The sequence below is a fragment of the Xiphophorus couchianus genome, chromosome 12 (assembly GCF_001444195.1).
Source record: "Xiphophorus couchianus chromosome 12, X_couchianus-1.0, whole genome shotgun sequence".
Taxonomy (NCBI): domain Eukaryota; kingdom Metazoa; phylum Chordata; class Actinopteri; order Cyprinodontiformes; family Poeciliidae; genus Xiphophorus; species Xiphophorus couchianus.
The window spans coordinates 9108465-9131987 of record NC_040239.1 but is presented as its reverse complement, the minus strand read 5'-3'; the positions used below and the strand labels follow the sequence as shown (position 1 = coordinate 9131987).

Below are 23523 nucleotides of genomic sequence, written 5' to 3'. Positions count from 1 at the left end.
ATACGAAGGTAATCTGTAATGACACAGATATTGAACTTATTGAAATGAAATAATGATAACTGTTATTATTATTACTATTATTATTAGTATTATTAGTATTATTATTGTTATTAACCAATATTCAATCAACTATGTATTTAGATATCTAAATATATATCTAAAGAACTATGTTTACTATCTTTCAAAAAGGCTAAATTGATGTAAATTTACCCATATGTATTAGTTTCTATAATTTTTTTGTATTGTTCTTTCGTTCTACTTGTTCCATCGCGGCTACCGTACCTAATTGCTAACAACAAACATGGCGTCCTCAATGTCACTTTTCGGTTTAGGTCGTTTGTCTCTCAGCAACGTAGCTTCCAGGATCCTACTGAATCCAGCCAGGTAATTTAATATTGATTTTCATATGATTTTATATCCGTTTGTCTTTCTAATTTTGGGATTATTCATGGAATTTTCAGCTCAGATGTGGAAAACCCTCCCAGGCCGATCAGTCTAGTCTGCCCCAAGCTAAAATAAAACCCTGGAAACTAACCATTTATATATTTAAAAAAAAAAAAAACAGAAATGAAAAAAATAAATATCTTTTGGGGGTTAGTTATATGTCAGAATATTTTATCGACTTCTTTTCGTCATTTTCCAGTGTATCAGATAAATGTCAATGTCCTTTCGCAAACGCTGCGAGGTAGCTAATTAGCTGAAGCTAAGCTACAAATCAGTTTAGGAGCAAACGCAATTAAGCGCTCTTTTCTGCTGCGTGTATCAAAATACCATCTGTAATGATCGGTGCGACATGGTGAACTTTTCTTTAATGAGGCGCGTTATGGGACAGAGTGTAGTTTTATAGCAAAGTTCATTCAACCTTACAAGTAAGGTAGCAAGTTAAAGCAAAACAGCACTGAACATGTGTCATCGGACATAAACTTAAATATTTATCTACCTCATCACATTAGATTATGTTGTAACAAGCTATATAGATCCTATGATCATTTGTTTTGTTAAAAATTGCCTTCACCAGTATTCATACTGTTGTATGTCAATTTTAGGAACCCAAGTACTTAACCACTGAAAAATTAGCTTTAACTCCTTTAGTGTAAAGCATGTCGATCTAGTCTGAATTTGCGCAGTTTGGCACAATGTTCTTTCATTGTAATATTATGAATGTTTCTTTAATAATCAAACATGATTTTGTCTGAAGAAAAATAATTATCTCACGATTGGTAAGCCAGCAGTAACATTTGTGTTTGTCAGAGGCGGTAAGGTGAACAGGCTGTGAGCTGGTTTTATTTTTGACTAATGCTGAGAGACATACTATGATCTCTCTAAAAGGAAATGTGTTATCTTGCTTGGCTTAAGTTATCTTTTAGAAAGTGGATGTAAATAGTCTACTACCCCTATTTTGTAACACCTGGACTTTGTGATGGAAAAATAATTAAATAATATGTCACATCTTACCTTGACTATGACATATAACCTATAAAACGTATGTGGTTGCGGAGATTTTATACAACCACATATAACTGAGAATAAAACATAGTTAAAACATAGAACTATGTTTTGTTGAAGCAGCTTTTGATTTTTTTTACAGCACTTTGCAGTCTTTTTGGTAGAAGTATACCTTCATGACACCTTTTCCCTAGGCTGCAATTTTTTATTTTCATTTTTCTTGCAAAAATGCTCTTAATCTGTCAGATTGTGAGTGCATATCTGTTACACGGCTATCTTCAAATTACTCTGGTCAGACTTTGTCTGGACCATTCCAACAAATTCAACAAATTTTCTTCTGTTGAAGACAACTTGTTGTTGATATAAATTTATTTATTTTATCTATTTATTTTTGGTTATTGTGCTTTTTCTGTCAACATTAACTAGTATTTGGAATTGTTTCTAATCCCACCACATGAGTTATATAATGAGGTATAAGCTATCATAGCCATGCTGCAGTTGGCTGCTAACAGACATAGAGTTCATACATTTTAATTTCAAAATAGTGTTGCCTTAAGTAGATGGAAGGTGGCGCTTCTTTAGCTCCTTTAATATCCATGTTGTTTGTGACCAAAGTCTTTCAAACATACAAGTGTGCCGGTCTTGCAAGTGAAGGACAAGCGTAAATAAGCTTCTTTCAGACAGCTTATTGGCAGTATGCAGCAACAATTGGAGGGAAGAGAGGTTCTCACAGGACATTGTGCTCAGTGCTGTTTACAGCTGGGAAAAAAAAGTATCTCCAAACTTCTTTTTTGTTTGCTCATAAGAGATGTTAGACTGTAGATCAAAGCTTGTCGTTGTTTTGAAACCTTGCCTAGTTGCGTCCAGAAATAATTATTTTAAATACCAGATGACAGATCAAAACAACATTAGAATGTCGCTCATTCTACAAGATCAGAAAACAGTTAGGAATGTATTTACCGGTAATTGCCATACATTCGATGGACAATTTTGTTCATAATTCTTTTTTGTTGTTGTTTCTATTGTTTTGTTTATTTATTTTGGATATTTAAAATGTCTTCCAGTTCCAGTGTTAAATTTCTAGAGGAATTAAAATTTTATTTATCTTTTAGAATGCTTTCTTGCATTATTATCTTATCATTACCACTATATTACTTGAAAATGGTCTCAGAACAGCAACATTGCAATATATCACAATAACTTCTGGGACAATTTATCATCCAGCAAAATCTGTTACCGTGAAAGGCCTAACAGTAAAACAAAGAAAATCCAAGTAGTGCACACTCCAAGCTTTTTGATTAATTAATGTGACAATGTGCAGCAGCGTTGCTGTGGTAGAGATTGGTTTATTAGTTTGATGTAAGCAGTTGAGGTAAAAATGTGCAGTTACTGGTCAAACAATCAGCGCATTTTATCAAGCACAGCACGCCTTTTCCGTTCTCTTTTGTGAAAAGTAAAGTTACGCTTTTGTAGCCAATATTCCTACAAATTGTCTTGGTCATATTTTGATAATTAGGACATTATGCTGAGTGAGCCCTTCCTTGGCTGAGTGGAGATGGCCCTGCGCCGCTCAGTGTCAGGATACGGCTGCACTTTCACAAAGAGCTCCACAGTCCCCGCCTGCCAGTCACCCAGCAGCCAACAGTAAGCACGTCCCGTCATTAGGATGAGAGCGAGGCTCTGCCAGAGATTCACCAGACAGAACTAATAGGTGGCGGGGGGGATTCCTTCCTAGCCTTTTCCTTTTCACTGTACCCTCACCCCACCCCATCCTCCAAGACTGTCGGTGGCTGCAGAATGCCACTTGTTTGTGTAGTTTCCTGCTTTGTAGTGGGTTGTTGAGTATAATGTCCATTCATTGATTTTTCAGGTCTGCAAGCACATCAGCATCAAGGCTGGCAGAGAAAGCAGAACATGACACGCAACTTATTACTGTTGATGAGAAATTGGTAAGAATCCCTGCTTTTCAACGTGACACATAGCTGCTTTTTTTTTTTGTCTGATCTGCCGTCTACCAATTATTTTCTTGGTAAACAGTTGGAAACTCTTAATCAGCTTCAACAGGACAGTAGGCTTTTGCAACAATTTGATGGCAGGTTTCGTCATTAGTGTGCATGCTCAACGCTCACATTAATCCTTTTGGCACAGCCATCCTTGTTATTACAACTACTGAATAGCTTACTGAGTGGAATTTTGGCAGCAATTTGGCAGAATTGCTGGGAGTGATATACAAATCTAGTTCCACTTATAACGGAAAAAATGTAATTTGTAGAGCAACAAAAGAATTACAGATGATTAATTTCTTGAGCCTTTTGGTGTTTTCTTTATTATTCAAATATATGTTGATATTGTACAGTTTTGTAGTTGTCCAACATTCCATAAACCAATCAGGTTTCATGTTATATTGAGCACAGAGTGAGAGAAATGTAACATTGGTTCATCACATCCAGTAGCAGCTCTTTCTTGGCCTTAGCCCAGGTTATTAATGACTAAATATTGGCTGTGATCATCAATAGTATCACTCGATGTCTGAAATTAACTTTTTCTTTTACAGGTCAAACAGGGTGTTAGATGAATATCAAATAGGCCAACAAATAAATTGTCTGTTTGAGCATCACATTTTGCATTCAGCAGATTCTCACAAGCAAACTAAGAGGCCAGAGTCGAATCCTGTGGAGAAATTCTGGTCCACAACTCTAAATGTGGATCAGAATGTATTTATCATTTTATGATTTTCGCTCTTCTGCCATGTTTAAGATTAGATTTTTTTTTTTAATGTGACCTACAATATTTTGCCTCCTTACTGATCTCCTCTGGGTTTCTTAGCTCACTAAATGTTTCAGATCATCAACCAAATTTGAATATGAGACAAACATAACTCGATTAAATACAAAATGCAAATTTAAATAATAGTTATATTTATGAAACTCATGAAAACCAACCTCATGTAATAGTGAATTAACTTCTGCTATGTTTTTTTTTCCCACTAATCAGGCCACAAATGAGCAGCCTATGAGCCTGTAAGCAGTTTATGTGAGATTTCATAACTCATTTTTTTGATGGAAAAGTTCTTTGAAGCACCATCGGACTGTGACTTGACTGTGCTGGTTTAAGATAACTGAAATTTACTAGAAATGTGCAGAGTTAGAGCTAGAATTAAGATAAATTGACGTTTATGATAATTAAATAGAAATGATCCTTGTGAAAAAAAAATGTTCCTATTAAAATAGCTTACTGATCTGATACCTACCAAGCAAGCCTAATTGTGGCCTTTATTGACTTAGTGATGTTGAAAGACACGCTTTTATTTTGCTGCACTACGATTCTATGCACAGCAGATTGACAAGATAGCTTGATTTGATTTGATTTAATGTCATTTAGATTTTAAAAATTCAATCTGTGGACAGAGGAAACCAGGGTCAATAGGAGGTCATCGTAGTTTCACATGTAACTTGCAAGTCTTCCATGCAAACTTGTAAATATTTAAATTAGTAAATTAGTATTTGACCTCAGTTTGGCATTTGACTTCTGAGACATTTGTACTCTCGCTGACTGATAAATGGAAACAGAGATTTATCTTCTGTTAAATTTAAATTAAAATATTCACTATAAAAGTGTTCATCCTTTACATTAAATTGTTTGCTTTTGTTTTGATTCAGGAAAGAAACAGGCAGCTCAGAGTTTTACATAATTTTTTAATTAAAACATGAACTCATCTCTGCGTGTTTTATGTTTTGGGTTCTTATCGGCACGTATGGTTCTAATGATTTATGTTGGTTGACAAAGAAGAAAAAGAACAATACAAGACGGATAAAAATGTGCAGTTTTCTGACCTGAACACAAAATAAACCGATGCTTGAAGTGGCCAAAGTTAGCGCTGTACCATCTGCTTAGAACAAAGCATTTGAAGTTTGTGGTGTGTTAGTGAAACACCAAGGACATAGAAAATAAGTGCAAAAAAATTTTAGTTCAGGAGGAATGAGGGAGTCTGTTTTGGACTTTTTTTAAAACTTCTTTTTTTTTTTTTGAATGGCCAGGGGGCGGTGTGAGCAGCATCGGTGTGCTTTTGTCTCAAAGCAAAGCTGGCCATACTGGCAGACAAACCTTTGGCTAGGCGGAGTGTCTGTCTCTGTCCTCTCAGTAGGGGCCGCCGAGAGGACCAGCAGAGACGAGAAAAAAGGGCCTCCAAAACACAGTGAGGGATTTTAAAGAAAAGGAGTTTGCACAGAAAGAAAAAAAAAAAGTTTGTGAGACTCAATTGGGTGGCGGGAGGGAGACAGTGACCACCTCAGTGTTGTTGGTCACAGAGCTTCCTTTGTGGTGTGTTGTTGCTGGCGACGGCGGGAAGTACTCTAATGCTCACCCAGACGGGCCAAAAAGAGAGGGCCTCAGCTGATTACACTGCAGTGGTCTCAATCTCACATGGAAGAGGGCAGCAAGAGTGCTCTTCCTGTCGGGCATTTGGGAGCATGTCGGCACTCTAGTCGGCCATCAGCCCGTCGATAAGTGAAAATTGCTTTCTGTGGAGACCAATCGGCAAAAAGATCTCGATCTTTGGAGAGGTTATGTCGGGTGAGGGCGCTCCCTCTCTTTGCCAGCCATAGGAGAACGTGGCATTCTGCTTATTTCATTTAGATGAGGCTGCAGTTTTGAGCAGGGCAAGTGATGTTTTGAATTCACTCCAAAAACTGTCTGAATGTTTCTGTCTGTGATACTCGCTTATCTTGTCCTTTGTTCTCATCTGTCCAAGAAAATGCAACCCCTTACAGGAACTCGCATCTCTATGGGTTTTCTGTCCTTCTCTATTACACTCAAATTTAGGAGGTGAAGGACAAAAACTTCCATCTCTCCCAGAATGCGAACAAATTTATTGGAAAGGCTCACTCGATATTGACTGTTACAGAGAACAATAATTAGTCATTGAAGCATCTAAAATCAACCAATTTATACCGATATACCAAAGTAAAAACCTCTTGAAGCTTTTAAGCATTTTATAATTTTAAAACCTCAAACTTAAACTTATTTTTAGTGTTTTTATGCTATAAACTACTATCAAAGCATGGTTTTCAAATTTTATTTTACAAACAAGAAAGGTGTGATGGAATTTTGCAATATTGGCTCAGGTGCTATAGACTGGAGAACATTTTCAACTAGACTCATGTTTTATCTTTGACTAGGCCATTCTAAAGCAAAAATATAATTCTGGCTGTGTATTTAGGGTTTTTCAAGACTTATGCTGCAGCAGCATTTCTTCCAGGATTTTAAAAGCCAAACTCTACCTTTATTTTATTGGTTCAATGTAAATAATTTCTGATTCCCTTATGAATACTTTCTTTGCCATTTTAATTAATTTAAGTGTTTGATATTTTTTCCCACTTTATCAAATGTAAAATTTTAATTATGACTTTATTACTAACTAAACTTTGACGTGACTGACAGACGTTTTGGACGGATCCCAAGCAAAAAAGATGCGTGATGGCGCTCCAGTGCCCGGGGCTGTTCCCCGGAGCGCCCGGGCCGACGCGCCTTTGTTTGTAATTACTGTTTGATTAAGCATGCTGGGCAGCTCCCAGGGTCCTGCTGGCTGGCCACTGATACACAGCTTTACAGGGAATGTCTGTGACCTCAGTCAATTAGAGTCAGCTCCTTTTTGCTTTAACACTCCGGCCCCCTTCTGCAGAAACAGCCATAACAGCTGCCTCAATAAGCAGCACTTTGTACCCCCGCTTATTCACAAGTGTCCAAACGTCTACTACTCCTGCTTCAGCCACGGCCCGCTCCGCTCCGCTCTCTCCACATAAAGACAACACCATAATCTTAAAGCGCTTGTTGAAACCTTGTTATAGAGTTCACTAAAGGCTGTGGGGTTTTACAAGACGGAGGAGAACAGTTATTAGGTTGCGAGGAATCGACGAAGAGGAAAAAAGGTGGATAGAGGAAGAGGGGGTATTAGATTGGTAGGGCCATTTTATTCCTGGCATGCTTTGTTTAATGCAAAAGTCTTGGTTTCTAGTGAATCTTGGTGCACACCACTTGCCTGGCAATTGACATAACATCTGTGCACAAGATGTTGGGTTTGACTGCGGTAAGGTAGTTGACTCAAAAGGCATGTTGTTGGTTCTTTTTAAAGACCTAAATTAGAATCAGATTTAGGGATCCTGCGCCTGTCAGTCAGCATTTATCTTGACTGACAGGGTTTCTCATGTAGGATGATTTTAATTGGCCTCAAAATGGAGTCAACTGGGAGTTTTGGTTCACTTTTTTTTTGTTTTTTTGCCAAAATCTGGATTGCTACAAAAATCTTTCCTCAAAAGAACAGCTGTTAAATGGGGGAGAAAATTTTACTTTTTAAAATTGTAATCTTTTTTTTTTAAATGTTATTATTTGTAAACAAAAGAGAAAAGCCCATCCATATACATATACGTGAACTTTACTTGCATCCCACTCGCAGTCCGGGTAACTCATGCATGTAAATATGCGTCGCAGCAGCACTTTGAAGTCTACAGTACAGAGGTGAATACTTTCAGATTCAGACCACTCTCGCAGACGGGGTGACCTACCATGGAGCAGACCACATTCACTACCCCGACTCCCCCCTCCGTTTTTACCCCTCTCCCACCCTTCCTCCCTCCTTTGCACACAGCAACTTAAGTGTCTGTTTTGTCTGGTTGAACCTCTCATACGGCGCGTTTATCCAAAAGGGGGAAAAAAAGATCTCACAGCTCAAGTTTGGAGTGTAGAGGGTCAGAGGATGTTAGTCTTTGAAGAGTACCAGACAAGAGGCTTTATTATGCATCATTCAGTAAAAGGTATTTCCTTTATTAGCGCTCTCTTCCATTGAGAACCAGCCTCTTAAGAGGACTCTTCTGCTGTCAGTGAGGGCTTCATATTGGAAGTGTCTGGTTGTGTTTGCAGATTGGAAGTGGAAAAAGGTGTGTCACTTCTGTTTGCCTACACTTGCATTTGCTCGTTAGTGATAAAGGCAACCAACCTCTTTCAAAATTTGTTTGTTCCCGCTCGATTTTACACAATCTGACAAAGGTTCCAAATATGTGCTCTGAAGTTTTCCTCATGAGTAAGAAAGTAAACAACTAAATCAGTAACAGAAACGAATGGGTCACAGCTATGATGCATGACTCATATGACTGTTGCACCATCGTAGGGTGCAGGTAAGGAGAACTGCTCCATCATTTCTGATAAATCTTATTGATACCAGGCATGTAATCTTATTAACATACCAGAAAATAACAGGACTTTTCTTCAACTTCATAGTAAAACCTTTCCTCAAGATGCAGCTGTTGAAAAATGTTTTCAATCACAATAGTAGTTTGGAAACAAAACCTGGTCGATAGTAATTAATGGGATGGAGGTGTTCTGAGGTCTCATAAAGCTGTGGTTTCAAAAATGCTCTGTTCTGTTTAATTTGGTTTCACAAGATTAAGTTCTGGATATTCTTTTTGTTTTGGTTGGTTGGACAGAACGCAGAATAATGCAGCACTGCCCCTCCCGCACTTGTTGCCGTCCATTGCTGTTCAACTGGCGGACAGAACATTTAAAAGAAAGATGGATTCAGCTGTTTGGAGATATCAGGGACTGCAAAAACAAATAAATATAAAAACACAAACAGCAAGATTTGAACACATTATACATCCCCCCGTGGCATTCTATGCTATATTCTCAGTAGTGCAAACTTAAAAGCTACTCATAAATTTAGAGGGAGTTCATTCATCATTTTGTCTTCATCACTTTGATATATCAAAGTAACATCAAATAAATGTTATGGATAACACTTCTGTAAGTGTGTTAGTCATTATGTTCAATTACTTTAGGTAATAGGAGAAATTGTTCTTCTTTTTGCTATTGATAACTGATTAGATGACATACAGTTTTGTTTAAAATTATACAAGGGATTCACAGTTGCTGATTTATTTTTTTTAAAGAAAGAAGAAAACTGTATAATGTAACTCCAAATTATTTGTGAAAATCCACCTATTAACAGAATTTTTTATAGAGTATAGAGTATTTATAGATACTCTTTTATAGAGTGTTTTAGTATATCTAAAATACTCATAATGCAGCTTGCAAAGCTGAAATACGGGGCACAATGCTTCTCGACATGCTATTGACCTGCCGTTTGCAAAGCAGCCAATTGAGGAGTGCAACTTATTTTCCTCTGTGGTGATTGGCCATACCACCAAGCGCATAAATAACAAAGACTTTAATGCTCCTGTATTAGTCCTAAGACTGTTTCCGCTGCGCGTATTAATTTATATTAATGCATATTTGATGTTTAAGCTGTTAAGAATAGGCAGTTCTAGAGGGGGTCTTAAGTATTTGCAGATTTTAGTTAGTTCCGGCTATCGTCTCTTACGCTGTGGGGTAAATGCTGTGAAATTTTTACTTAAGGTCTGAGAATCTCATAACTTAACTAAAATACTGTTGCTACATAATTTTAAACAATTCTGAAAAATGGCTACTGAGTCCGTTTCCCAAAGTCCACAAAGTAAAAATATACAAAACAGAAAAAGTATAATTTCCAGGATTTGGTTCCATCACCTCCAAGTAAGTTGTTTCACTTCCTATATAGTATTAAGATGTTCCCCCAAACAAACAGGCATGCCTTTGTGCAACTCTTCCCTGAAAGACATTTCCTTTTGTCCCCTTCTTCCGATTCTCGCTAGACTGTGTAATGCGAGATCCGAGATGACCCTCGAGCCAGCTGCTTCTTGCTCCAGTGTTGGATCACTCCCACACATGAGCAAGCAAAATAATATTTGTTTCTATTAGACGCGCCCCCCCTCCTATGTCCAATCAGTAATTGGCACGCTTTTTACTCTTCAAAGTTGTCTGAAGGTGGGAACCGGCAGAGGCTGATGAGTGAGCCTCTCGGTCTGGGTGTGGGCCGGCCGGTGTGGGGTTAAGGGTGATGTGTTTGGGCTTTCAGCACATGCTGACTCAACATCATTCAGCAAGGCTGACCTTACGGCCCCTTTAGGCCGCTGAGCTGCAGTTTTGGTGTACAGGTGTTCGTACTGTGATAGGCTATAGCTTGGTAGAAGAGTCACTCTTGTACAAGGTCCTCAAAAATGTTGCTGGCCGTGTTTATTTGTCTCTATCTGCTGAGCCAGCTGGAAATATCAGCTTAAATGAATAAGTTTTACAAGTTGGACAACTGAGAAACATTTGTTCAGCAATTGCAGCCATGTACCAGCACTGTTGTAGTTTTAGTGTCTACTCTAATTTAAACTTGGAATAAACGTTTGCTATTCTGCCAGTAATACAGTTTGTTTGAAAGATACATAAACAACTGGTCACATCCAAACAAGCCTATCAAATCCTCATGTTTAAGAAGTTTAGAGAAAGGTCAGTGAATGGCATTAATCTCGTACTGATCATATTCAGATTGGTTAAATGCTGAATGTGTAATGTCTGTTATAAAACATTTAACTAAACCAGTGTTGCTCTATTCGGTTCATCAGGAACCAGATGTATAGGTGCTTTCCTTCAGCCACACACCTGACTTGAATAAGTGGGTGATTAACAGGCTTCTGCTTGTTAATCACCGACTGCCTGTTAATGCTCCTTTGATGGCATGCAAAGGAGTTGCAGTCATTGGAATCGAGTATTTTGGAACAGAGGCGCATCTAAAATAGGCAGGGCAGTGGCCCCTGAGGACTGGGATTGGGAAACACTGATCTAAACCAATAAAATTAGTAGAAAAACATGTTAATCATGTTGTTTCTGTCAGGATTATTCCTCTGTGTTTTCTTTTACCCCAATAAGCTGCAGTTCATGGAGAGGTAACAATCATCATAACAAATAAAGCTGTCTTCAAGGGTTAGGAGATGGGAAGATTTATCATTGAATTTTTTAATTAGATATGTAATTCTGCTTTTTCCTAGTGGTTTGAGTACTGGTGTGTAAAGTTCACTTCACAGTATAAGTTTGGGGGATTAACAGCAAGGTTTTCATGCAGTTTTTTTGGAAATATAGAACCTTTATCATTAAATATTAAAAACAAAATAAAAAAATGTTTCTATGGTTTAAAGTTCTTTTTAATGAGATTCCACAGTGGCCAGAGTTGTTGGTTGTAAGGAGCCCAGAGCCATGCAGCATTTCTCCTTTCCAACCTGTTGCTTTGCACTGCACTTAATTTATAAATTATTTATTGGCGTTGGATCAATCAAACCTTTATGTAAAAGCTGAGCAGTTTTATAGCCTGTTTCCTAACAATTGTGATGTTTTATTTTGGGGAGCTCCAACTCCTTGAGGCTGGAAGGTCTCTGTGTAATGACCCTAATCCTTAGTTCCTTCCAAAGATTCTCCATCAGATTCTGATTGGGATATTGAGCCAATAAAATTGCCTTTAACTCCAGTCAGAAAAAACATGTTGGTAAAATAAAATAAGAAAATAACTTTACTTTTACTGACAGTTTTAAAAAAAAAAAAAGGAAAAAAAAACTGGTCCAATGATTAGAGAAAACTTAATAAAATTTAAAAGACCTTTAAAAGTCAAACCCATAAGTCTCACAGTTCTGAAAGTCTGATTACATTTTTGTCCTCCAGGCAGTAGATATTTCCACAATCAAAATTAATTTTTTTAAGTAATTCATCTGATTTGTATTAAGACTTTCTCAAACACACATCCAAAAGTGATATCTGATTGTTCACTTTCTCTTCCTTTTCCATATGTTTTATTGTTGGCAGGCTACTTCTAGGTCTAAATTACATTTGCTGTCTTGGCGAAGCTCAATCGCTTACAGAAAAGCATAACACACCACAGAAAATCTCCTTTTTCATTTTAACCGGTCTGCAAATAATATCGGAAGGACTAAAGAGGCCATGTTTTAGATCACTGAGAGGAAGAAATCTGGGTTTAATATTCCTTGGTATAAACTGTGGGAAGTGAACTGCAGGAAATGTGGATTTTCACCTGCAAATCATCTGAAGCTGACAAGATGTGTTAAACGATACGAGGGTAATGGTGGCTGGAAGAACACTTAGAGGAAAGGACAGTGCGGCTGCCTATATGTCCAGTTCAGAGTCAAAAAAAGTTGCTCATTGTTGTCTATTTTCTTTAGCCGGACAAATAAAACAGCTGAGAGGCTTGTGTAGGTGATATGAAGCACATCAGTGACATTAGGCTATCAAAATTGATTTACCAAGATGGAGGAATAATTGCTGCTTTTGTCTTCTCTCAAACATTATTTGAGTGGATCTATGCAGGCATTCCTATTTTTTACTTTGAAACCTAACACAACACTTCTGCTGTTTGCCATTTGATCCCTGAAGCTAAAAATAAATTAACAGACTCTGAGAATTTAGCTGGTAAAGTCGTGTCTCCTGACAACCTTTTTTCAGACAGATTCCTACTTCCTCTAAACAGACGGCAGTTAATCGTCTCATGGCTACATGTCAGTCTTCGCTTTGCACATTTTCTATGTTGTCTCTTTGAAGAAAATTTAGTAAGTGAACATTGACGGACAGACATGGGCAGAGGCACTGGATTCTGTTAAACTGACAGATGAAGGTATCAAACAGGTTTGCAACAAGGCAAAACCTTAAAACTTAAACCCGTTGTAGATATAGGAACCTCTGCTGAATGCCTGGTTACGTGTTAATATTTTCATCCAGTCCCATCCGCTAACTTTGTGTCCAACCATGTTTGGTGCCTATTTGGCAAAATGATCTATGAGAATCTACCTTTAAAAGTTTGGTTTTTCTTCTTGCAAATGTTGATAATAACATCATAGGGGAAGTTTAAGACTGAATTCTCTGTAATATAATCAGTGCATTGACTGGTTAGTAATTGTGCATTGTAGAAAAATGAGTGAATATCTGAACTGCAGTCATAATTTCTCTACTTACAGCTCACTCAGCCCATTGCATTATGGTCCATAGTCAGTATTCCTGACACTTTAGGAAGTATTTAAGATGAATCAAGTACTTATTTAGTTATGACTTGTTTATTTTATTTTTAATGTCACATTAAAAAGTTGTCTAGGATGCATTAAAAAGTGGTATGATGTAAATGGTTAAGTTCTCCTTAGTTTGATTGAAGGTCCATGACACGACTCCAAAGCAATAAAGTTTCCTGTTGGAACTGTTTTCCATTTCACGGTTCCCTTCGTTAAAACAGATTCTGTAAAATGCGTCTTCTCAATGTCCAATTCATCATTCACAGTGGATCCTTTTTCTAATTAAATGGAAATCAAAATGTACTTTTCCATATATACTTTTTCGGTCTGTTTCTGTTTATCGTTTTATTTGTTTGCCGTGTTGTATATTTTCATGGTTTTTATTTTGTGAGACAGCCTTCAGTATTTTTCAGCCTTCATATTGACACTTGTTCACATGTCTGTTACTAGAGAATGAATTTCCTGGAGCCCTTTGCGTCCAAAAGCGTGAGCCAGCTGAGCTTTTTTGTTTTTCAACTTGGACCAACACGACATTCAAGGAGGAAAGGAAACTCAGACTTTTACTCCAAACATTCCCCGTCAAACGTTCCAAACATTCGACAGGGAATGTAATGCAGTTTCAGTTTTTATTGAGCAACATGAGGATCTAATTGTCTCTAAAAACCTTAGCTAATTAAATTTTAACATTACTCATGAGTGCTACAGGTGTTTGGTTTAGCGTTTAGCACCGTCAGCTCAAGATTCCCAAAGTTTAAAGCTCATATTATCAACACCCTTCTTTCCAGCAGTTTTTCTTTCCTCCAGACTAAAGCACTTTGAGATTTCTTTGTTGTTTACCCAGAAGTGTTCAGCTCCAGGTCTCTGTTGGAGTATTAGGGGTACCAGCTTTCAGCAGTCTGGTGGGCCAGCAGCCCCACAGCGACAGCCTCCTATGTGCTTTTATTTGGCCCGTAGCCAGGAGGTGTCAGAAATATTGACACGCTTTCACGTGACGAAGACTTTGCCAGCCAATTTCCCCCACCCTCCTTTCTTAAAGCCCGCCATTCTGTCTGCCCAGCCAGGTATTGTAGGGCCCTGTGAAGGCCCTCTGAATAGTGTCAAACTTGATAGTTCTCATTTTGCTTCCTGTACATGGCAGAAAAAAAAGTGCCCACCGTGTGGGTTTTCCTTTTGTGACGACCCTTTCTAGTCCTCCTGGGAACACACCACATTCCAGGCACAATCATCCCCCCCTCCTTTGTGAATCCGGGCATTGTGGGTGAGCCTGTTATGCCGATAACCCTCCTACCTCTCGGGTGTAATGCAAGAAGAGTATCATAGAGGTCTAGACTTGTATTTCTACATGCAAAGCCGGATAATGAGCAGAAGGTTTTCAATGATTTGGCAGAGTTCTTGTTTTGGCTCTGTTTATGTGCAGATCCACTCCCTACGATATGATTTAAGGTCTGCTACATCTGGACAAATTACCACACCAGTGTACCATGCATGGGCCCCATGTGTCAGTTATGGTTTATGTAACTACATACGCGGAACCATAGTCTGACCTGCTAATCCCAGAGGCATCATTTCTAGTGTGGCTCAAAGAAAGATTTTCCTGCATCCAGCCACCAGAACTAAGTCGCCAAAAAGAAAGTTTCTGGTTGCAGATATGATTTATTTCATGTTTAAATGTAAGGAAGGGTAAGTTTTCGGTTTGTGACTCCACTCCAAGACTTTCAAAAGGTTTCTATTCTCCCATTTATGGGAATGCAGATCTTTGAACACCCTTGAAAATAAAAACTAAATTCAAGACACATTTCCGATCACCAAGCTGGTGAAAAAACATCATTTTTGCTGCTATGCAACACTATGTTGTGTGTTATTGTGTCATGAACCATTACCCTCTCTGGGTGAGGAGAACATGTTTTCCTCCTCTTTGTGACAAGAAGGAATTGTTAAGGTTAAGTAGATAGGGCAGCCGGAAATAATTACCAAGCACTTGTGAAGTCCAGCCCCCCCCCCATCCCTCCTCCTTTTGTCTGTCCTTTTCTTTTCATTTTAACAATCTTTTCAATGTGCAGATCTTGTTTATGATTATATTCAGGCTGTACTTGCCTCTAAGCACAGCAAAAAGGTGTTTCACTAAAACAAGCTGTAGTTTCGCAGTTAGACCTGTAATTTACTGGGCTTAGATGCCATCGGAGGCTCCTTGGCAAGAAGAAAGGCGGGCTTTTGTGTGGAGTTCATGGAAAATGACCCCCTCTCTACAAATCAACTGGCAGATGACAGACAATGATGAAAATTAGATTCTTTGAAGTTGTAATGGCCATTGAAATGTGTAAAATTCTTGCATTGAAAGGAGAACCTCCTGGAAAGGCCTCAGTCTTTGGGTGGCTGCTGCCGGCGTGCTGGGAGGTTCGTCTGTGTTTTGTCGCCGACTTCCCAGTGCTTGTTTGCTAATTCCCTGAAGAATTGGACCAGATCTTTGATAGGAGCCTGAAGGGGCTCCCAGGTCCCACCTACTCCAATTGTCACACTGGCCTACTTTCTTTCAGCCTGGTGATAAACATCTGGTATGTTAGGCTGTGGCTGCTTAAATGCAAAAGTTGAAATTAATTATAATGTAAATGTAACTTCTGCTTTTCCTTTGTAATATTCTCCAATATTTAAGTTTGTACATGTTTTGTATTTAGTTCTGTTTAAGCTACCTATCCCCTCTCAGGAGAGCCCTCCACTGTAAACTTCATTTTAAAGATGTTTGGGGATGTTTTTGTCCCTGATTGTTCATTTGGTTTGATTGAGTACCAAAATTGGAACATTTGTTCCATTTTCAGCTGGAGCGGTTCACTTTCACACTGCACTGTATGAAAGCAAACCAAACCATTTGAACAACTTGTCGACCTCCCCAAGCACCTCCCCAATGGTGCTCCACCAGCAACCATTGAAGGAATAAAGAAGGCATGACCGCAACTTCTTTCTTGACGAAATATAAACAAAAATGGAGTTCCGTCAGGTTTTAGTGGCTGTAGGATTTCTTTTTGTCTTTGGTGAACAACCATGAACCATTCTTAGCTAGTGCTAAACTTGTGTGTTTGTTTTGGTTGTATTTACCCAGAATGCTCTGTAGTCTGATATCTGCTTGCATCCACATAGGCATTCAAACTGTTTCAGAGTTCACTTCAACCGAACCAAGACCTAAGATTTTAGGCGAACCAGAGTTCAACTTTGATCTGCATCAGAAATCTATTTGGTAAAATTAAAAGTCCACTTTAGACCTAAAACCGCTAGGGTTAGGAATAATAACTTAATTGTACTTAGACACATATACACATCTCAGTGCACAGTTTCCATTGCTTTAAGCTGGCGTGTCCAGCAGTATTGAGGTAGTGTTTTAGGAGAATAAAGTGATATTTCTGCACAAGACCTTAGAACAGTAACTGGTAAGATGTTCCCCATAGACAATAACCATCTAATCTGTTATTTGTCTGTTATATAGTATTGTAATTTTGCAAAATACTACTTTTATTAAATTCTAAAATACACAAATTTACACAAAATCAAAAAGCTAACCAAAGGTCATTTGTAAGCTTAGTTTTAAATATGTTTTTGACCACTTAGAAAAATTAATTTCAAATAATTCACATACAGTTTTAACCCAAGAAAATTTTGCTACTGTAACTGTTGAATTATACTAAGTGAAATCCATGAGCTGAAAATTTTGTGGTTGAGGACAACTTGGCATAAGCAGTAAAACTATTGGCTGACACAACAATACGTTTCTATTTTTCTGCTTCTAATGAACTACCCAGATCAAGAAATAAAAAGAAACCAAAGTTAAAATCCTGGCAGGTCAAAACACACAAAAGGGGCAGATTCAAAATGAGGAATGTCAAAAAAAAAAAAATCCATCATATCAATGAAACGATAAAAACACAACCAAAACATTTCATTTGCTTTATGGCGCCTATAAAAATGTTCACTCCTCAGATTTATAACAATTTACTGTTCTTCAGCGTCCCTGTTATTTAAAGTGGAAATAATTCTCTCCAGTCTGATGATGGACAAGAAAAACATGAAACAGTTGATTGCATATTTCCATTTCGGCTGCCAACCAACATTTTCCTGAAGTCAAAACAAGTTTTTTTTTCTGGGCCTGAAGTTTGGGATTGCCTCCAGATGACCTCGTGGAGCAGTTGGATTCACATTTTTGGCGCCATCATCGATGCTTTTCAGGAAAGACTAAATGTCTGTAACTATGGCAACAAAACCTTTCTGTGACTGCTCAGTATCAACCCATTTTTCCAACTTCTGTTTTTCCTTTTCTTTTTTCCCCCCAAAAATCTATTAATAATTAATCTAATATGATGTGGAGGATCTGTAACTTCAAGTTGGATCATTGGGACAAATTGACTCATCTGTTTTGTATAAATAATATATATTTTTTTAAATAGTAGGAATTTTGATTTCAGTTAGATTTATGAAACATAACTTAGCTGTTGTTTTTCTCACTGGTCATGTTTTGACCCACAAATCAGCTCATTGTCCCTTCCATAAAATCTCTGGGAAGTCTTTCTGTCAAATTTTATATGGAAGTCCGTGTTCTGCCAAGGGAGCCAAACTGTGAATGTAAAACGCCCAACACGGAGAACCTGACTGCTAAAACGTCATCATGAACTGACAGGAATCATTGCCAAAAGAGAGCTTTTTATTCGGTCATAATCATATTTCTCTGTTTAAGAAGGTTCAGCTGTTTCTTTTAAGCTCAGTCAAAAATAGCCGAAGTCTGTGCATTTTTATAATGTATGGTTATGTTTTCCACCAGCCACTAAAAATGACCCTCACTTTTCGTTTCCTGTCGAAAGCTTGCTTTTCGTCACCGTCTGTTGTTTTTCTTTTCTTCCTTTTCCCTTAGGACATCACGACTCTGACGGGGGTCCCGGAGGAGCACATCAAAACCCGCAAGGTTCACATCTTTGTCCCCGCCAAAACAGCCATGCAGTCTGGCATCAACAGCACCAAGAAGTGGAAGATGGACTTTGACACCAGAGAGCGGTGGGAGAACCCACTGATGGGCTGGGCCTCAACGTAAGTCCATCACTTTGAGTGAATCTGGATCATTGCTAAGTGGGATCACAATCATTTTAATTGTGTCCTATGACGTCTCTCTCCTGGGATGTTTTCTTTCCTCTGTGTTTAAGGGCCGATCCTTTGTCCAACATGGTGCTCTCGTTCTCCTCAAAGGAAGACGCCATTGCTTTTGCTGAGAAAAATGGTAAGATCCATAAAAGTGACAGAAAACAGAACAATAAAGGCTGTGAAGTATGTAAGACATTTGGTTAAACTGACTGTGTATATTATGCTTCAGTATAAACTTTTTATTTATTATTTTGGTTTATAGAGGATTCTGTTAAGTAATTGTAATGATCATGACCAGCTACATTTTATTTTTTTTGTATTTTCCCTAGTTATTATTTTTTAACTTCACTGAAATAAAATTCTGGTTTCAGTGTTACCTGATGGCACTTTACAGAATTTATTGACAACTTTAGATGTGTGAATGAGCCAAATTTAAATAGGTTTTATGCTTCACAAGTATATTTACGTTTTTAAATACTTTCCCACTTCACAGCTGCGCAGGTCAAATCCTTTATTCTGTGTGCTGTGATCTGCAAAAGTATTCACTTACCTCAAGCCTTTAACATTTTCAAAAAGCTAAACATTCTGCATTGAGAACTACTGACGTGTGATTTTCAAAAATTTGAACTGAAAATGTGAAAAGTGTGCAGTGCATATTAATTGAACCCCTATATGCTTTAGATGTGTGAATGAACCAAATTCACACATCTAAATTCACACACCTCATTAGTAATGAGGGAACTTCATTACTTCATTACTACACATCTCATCTCAGTCACATCTCCTGCCTCTGGTTACTGTGGAGGAGCTTCCAAGATCCACCGCTCGGGTGGAAGAATCTGGTGATCACTATTACTCTGCTTTCCACAAAAGTAGCATTTATGGAAGAGTGATTAAAGGAATAATGATGAATGAAAGTCGTGTGAGATCTAGTTAGCCCTAGGAAATAAAAGGACTGCAGGCCTAATCAGACCAAAATGAAACTTGCCCCACATAAAATAATGCAGCACATGGCTAAAAACCACCTCAAGATGTCATTTGCACTTTCATACATGGTGGTGGCTCCATCATGCTGCGGGGAAGGTAGGCATATCTATTTATAGTGCAAGAAAACCTGTTAATAGCTGCAAGACACTTTAGATATGTTTGGAAGTTTGCCACCCTGCAGCACAATGACTCTAAATATACAAGCAGAGCAACAGTAAAATGATTTAAATCAAACAATAGTCATGTGAGGCAACGATCTATTCAGAGGCAACATCAATATTTAGGTGAGAATCTGTGGCGAGATTAAAAAACTGTTCTCAGACGTTCTTCAGTAAATGTTGCTGAGCTCCAGCTTTTTCAAGCAGGAACTGGCTACGAAATAAAGTCGTTAAAGACACATTTTAAAAGACCTGCAGTGAAAAGTGGCTCTATAAAGATTTTACTCCAAGGGACTGAAATGTTACACTTTTCAGATGTTCATGTGTAGGAAATAAAAGAAAAAAGAAAAAAATATGTATTTTTATTTCACAAAGATGTACCATCGTGTTCTATCACATAAAATCACAAAGTTTGCGGTTGGAACATGACAAACTGGGGAGAAATTTTAGGGGCGCAAATATGTGAACTCATATGTGTAAATGAGCATAATATGGGCTCTTTATTGCTCAGCTGATTCGCTGTTGTAAACACAGCAACTGTCATCGGAGAGTAGATAGACGATTGCAATACATCACCTGTTTAAATCCGGATAAAAAAAAAAAAAACAAAGCCTCCGAAAAACAGAGGCACAAAAGAGAGAAAGTTTGGAATGATTTAACCTGAGCTGAATAGGCAGTTAAACATGAATGATGTGTTTTCTGTCTAACAGCGGTCAAGTTGACTGACTCAGAGAACCAAACCATCTGGGGAGGCTTGTTGAAACCAAGTAAAGAAAACTGGCTTCTTCTGTTTATTGCGCCATGAAAATCAGTAGAGACATTCTGAAGACACGTGGCCTGTAAATGTCCGCCGGACACCTCATCGGCGCTGGAGCCCGTCCAGTGAACGGAAGGGGCGTTCTCACCGCTCGCCACTTACTGTCTTTTGTTCCCGCCAGGTTGGAGCTACGAAGTCACAGAGAAGAGGACCTCAAAGCCCCGGGTGAAATCGTACGGGGCGAACTTCTCCTGGGACAAGAGGACCCGGAGGTCCGCAAAGTAAACGGAAGGATTCATCTGTTTCCTGTCCCGACCTGCGTGTGTCCTGCTGCGGACTTGTTTCATTCTTGTCAATAAATGCATAATTATATATAAGAAAACTAAACAACTGGGCCATTATTGCTTTCACTCTTCAAACATTCACCTCATTAATTGACTACCCGACTCATTCTCGCTGATTAATGAGGTGTCTGATCTCCTGGTCTAGTTGCGCAACAGCGAAACAGAGTGGTACGTTTCACTGCATAGAGAACCTGTTTAAACACACAGATAAATGTATCTGGAGGCCAAAGCCGGGGACATTGTTTTTATCCCATTTCCCTGATTGTTTCATTGTTTGGAGAGCTGCAAGAGAGGAATTTTAAATGGGAGCTTTGAACAGTCTTTTTACAACATCTGTGCAGTGAGGTTACCATTGAGCACAATCCCAAACTGTTAACTCCTAGGAGGCTTTTAAAGACCCAGGCACAATTAAAGGTGAATTTTGATTTCCTTTGATGCTTTTTTTTTATGAAAGTATAAATGGCTTTACATTGACAGAAGATTAAGCAAGTTCTCTTCAGTTTCTTAAAATGTCCTAAAAAGACCTACAATTAATAGTCTCCATTTATGCCTTCAAAGTCAAGTCAGACTTATATGTAGCACACTTCAGCTACGAGGCAAGTCAAAGGGCTTCACATGGTAAAAACAACACAACCAATTATAAAACAAGCAATATTGTGTGACATTTTCTTAAATGCAATCACCATAATCATCAAATATATTAATTAATGTTCCCAGTATTATGAATTAAAGGTAACTCTAAACAGATAGGTTTTTAGCCTTGATTTAAAGGAGCTCAGTGTCTCAGCTGTTTTGTAGATCCGAAATAAACCAAGATTTTCTATTCTGGGTCTAAAATTACCTTTAGTTTCATTTTTTTAATTTTCATTTTTAAGCTCTTTGTTCCCTTTTTAATGTAACTTTTATTATATATTTTAGAGAAATGTACTGCTTGTTTGTTGTGAGTAATTTGGAAGTTGTCTCCTAAAACTTAAAAGCTCAAATATTCCATTTCCTCCATAAAGCTGCATATCCTGCTCCTGAATCTGCTTTATCATGTTTTGAGGAATTAAAATCCAAAGGCTGGTTTTATCTTACCAAGTACTGATTCATTTGTCAGGGGAAGTTGTATATTTAACATAATTTGGCTTGACAACAGAAACGGTCAGTTGGCTAAAACCTGTTAACTTCAAATCACACAGAGAGGAAGGTAAGTAAACAAGGTAAAAACGCTGAAATATCACCTTCGACAAGGTGATATTTGACTGATTAACAATCTTTGAAAGGCTGAATATTAAGTAAATTAGCATTTTGTATGGCTCTAAACATTCTACAATTTGAGGAAACGTTTAACTATTTGGGATGGAGTTTCTGGTGATTGTCATCCACTTTTAGTCAAACATAATTCATTCATATCATCTCTGGGTTATAGAATAAAATTAAAATTTTCTACTAAAGAACAATTCTGCCAGAAGGAAAATGCAAACAGTTAATATAAACTCAAATTCAATATTTGAGCAAATATAATATGAAAAACACAAGTTAGAAAAGCAAAACGCAGTCAACATATAATATAGTTTATATCTTACAACTGGTGTGGTGAGGTCACTTGACAGTCTCCAGAAGGCATGAAATACCACTGCAAAAAGAGGCTGGTAATTCAAAGTGCTATTTCCAAGAAAGTCAATGGAAAGTTGTGTGGAAGGATAGGGTTTGGAAGAAACAAATGAAGAAGCAACGGGGATTATTGCAACCTTGAAAGGAGTATGATGTAAAGCCCATTTAAGTGTTTCTGAGGTTCACCAGGGGTGGACTGAGCTGCAGGTGTTCTGAGGACAACCATACAGTTGTGTGTGGGACATGGGCTATGCTATCACTCCTTGTGCTAACCCACTCCTCAACCAGAGCCAAGATTAAAAGCATCACATCACTATTATGTTTGAACTGTGGGCAGGGTCTTCTTTCAGAAGGGTAGTTTTGTTCCAAACACACCAAAATGTTAGCTTGGTTTGTCCAGACTGCAACTATAAAAGTTTGTTGAAGTTTTCACCGGGCCTAAATGTTTTCTTATAACTTTCCACAGCGCCGTGGCATAACATCCTGACTGATACCTTTAAACTCTAAGCTCCTTTTAGCATCTAACTTTAGCTAGAAGTCATATTAGATAGAAAACATCAACATCCTTAGAGGATAGCTGAAATCGTATTTAAATAAATCACATTTATAATTGATGGCAAATGTGAACTGGTGACTGAATCCTGAAACAAAAATATTAAATGTTTGTAGACTTACACAACTGCAGATTTGTTTTTCAGTTTATTTGTACAGGATACAAGTCCCTTTAAAGTTTGGTTTTTTTTTAAATTGTCTTTTAATGTCCAAGTTGAGAATAAAGGACTTCCAGAAAACAAACTCATGCTGGAGGATAAGGAGATCAGTCAAGTTTTATATTGCACATAGATCATTTCCATGACACTCTGACTTCCATTCCTGACGTGGAGCATAAAAATGTTTTATTTCTTGCTTCATGTTTTCATTAATTTGCTGGGGTAAAAGTTGAAATTGTTGGAAAAGCCGTAAATTCTCAGCGTTGCCCAGCTATGCTCACTCAGCATCGCACTCGTTGCCAGCTCTTGTTTACGCTCTTTGTGCTCAGTGAACAGTGGTGTTGCTCTGAATCCCGAACTGCGTGACTGCACTGACATTCACACACCAATCATGGGAGCCTAATTGGTATAGACCTTCGTTAATTAACGCACTGCGTTGCAAGTCTCTCACAGCCTTGCGCTTGCTATTTATTTTGCTCCATCTCTCAGCAC

The 23523-nt window shown here is 38.0% G+C and overlaps 1 protein-coding gene across 2 annotated transcripts; it reads left to right on the top strand.

The window, feature by feature from the left end:
- The first annotated feature begins 252 nt into the window (after window positions 1-252).
- ndufs4 (NADH:ubiquinone oxidoreductase subunit S4) lies at window positions 253-20768 on the top strand. Of its 2 annotated transcripts, XM_028034891.1 has the most exons (6): window positions 291-384; window positions 2963-3090; window positions 3317-3395; window positions 18256-18428; window positions 18542-18615; window positions 20563-20768. In XM_028034891.1, the coding sequence occupies exons 2-6, from the start codon at window positions 3002-3004 to the stop codon at window positions 20664-20666; spliced, it is 519 nt and encodes a 172-aa protein (XP_027890692.1). In that variant the 5' UTR covers window positions 291-384; window positions 2963-3001; the 3' UTR covers window positions 20667-20768. The 2 variants fall into 2 exon arrangements, with proteins under 2 accessions (XP_027890693.1, XP_027890692.1); XM_028034892.1 differs by lacking the exon at window positions 2963-3090 and having other exon boundaries at window positions 253-384.
- The last annotated feature ends 2755 nt before the right edge of the window (window positions 20769-23523 follow it).

What these genes read in the sequence shown, in the direction of transcription:
- ndufs4 (XM_028034891.1), top strand. Translation starts at nt 3,002, where the DNA reads ATGGCCCTGCGCCGCTCAGTGTCAGGATACGGCTGCACTTTCACAAAG. An exon ending in CAGTCACCCAGCAGCCAACA is followed by an intron (nt 3,091 to 3,316) that starts GTAAGCACGTCC and finishes TTGATTTTTCAG; the next exon opens with GTCTGCAAGCACATCAGCAT. An exon ending in CTGATGGGCTGGGCCTCAAC is followed by an intron (nt 18,429 to 18,541) that starts GTAAGTCCATCA and finishes TCTGTGTTTAAG; the next exon opens with GGCCGATCCTTTGTCCAACA.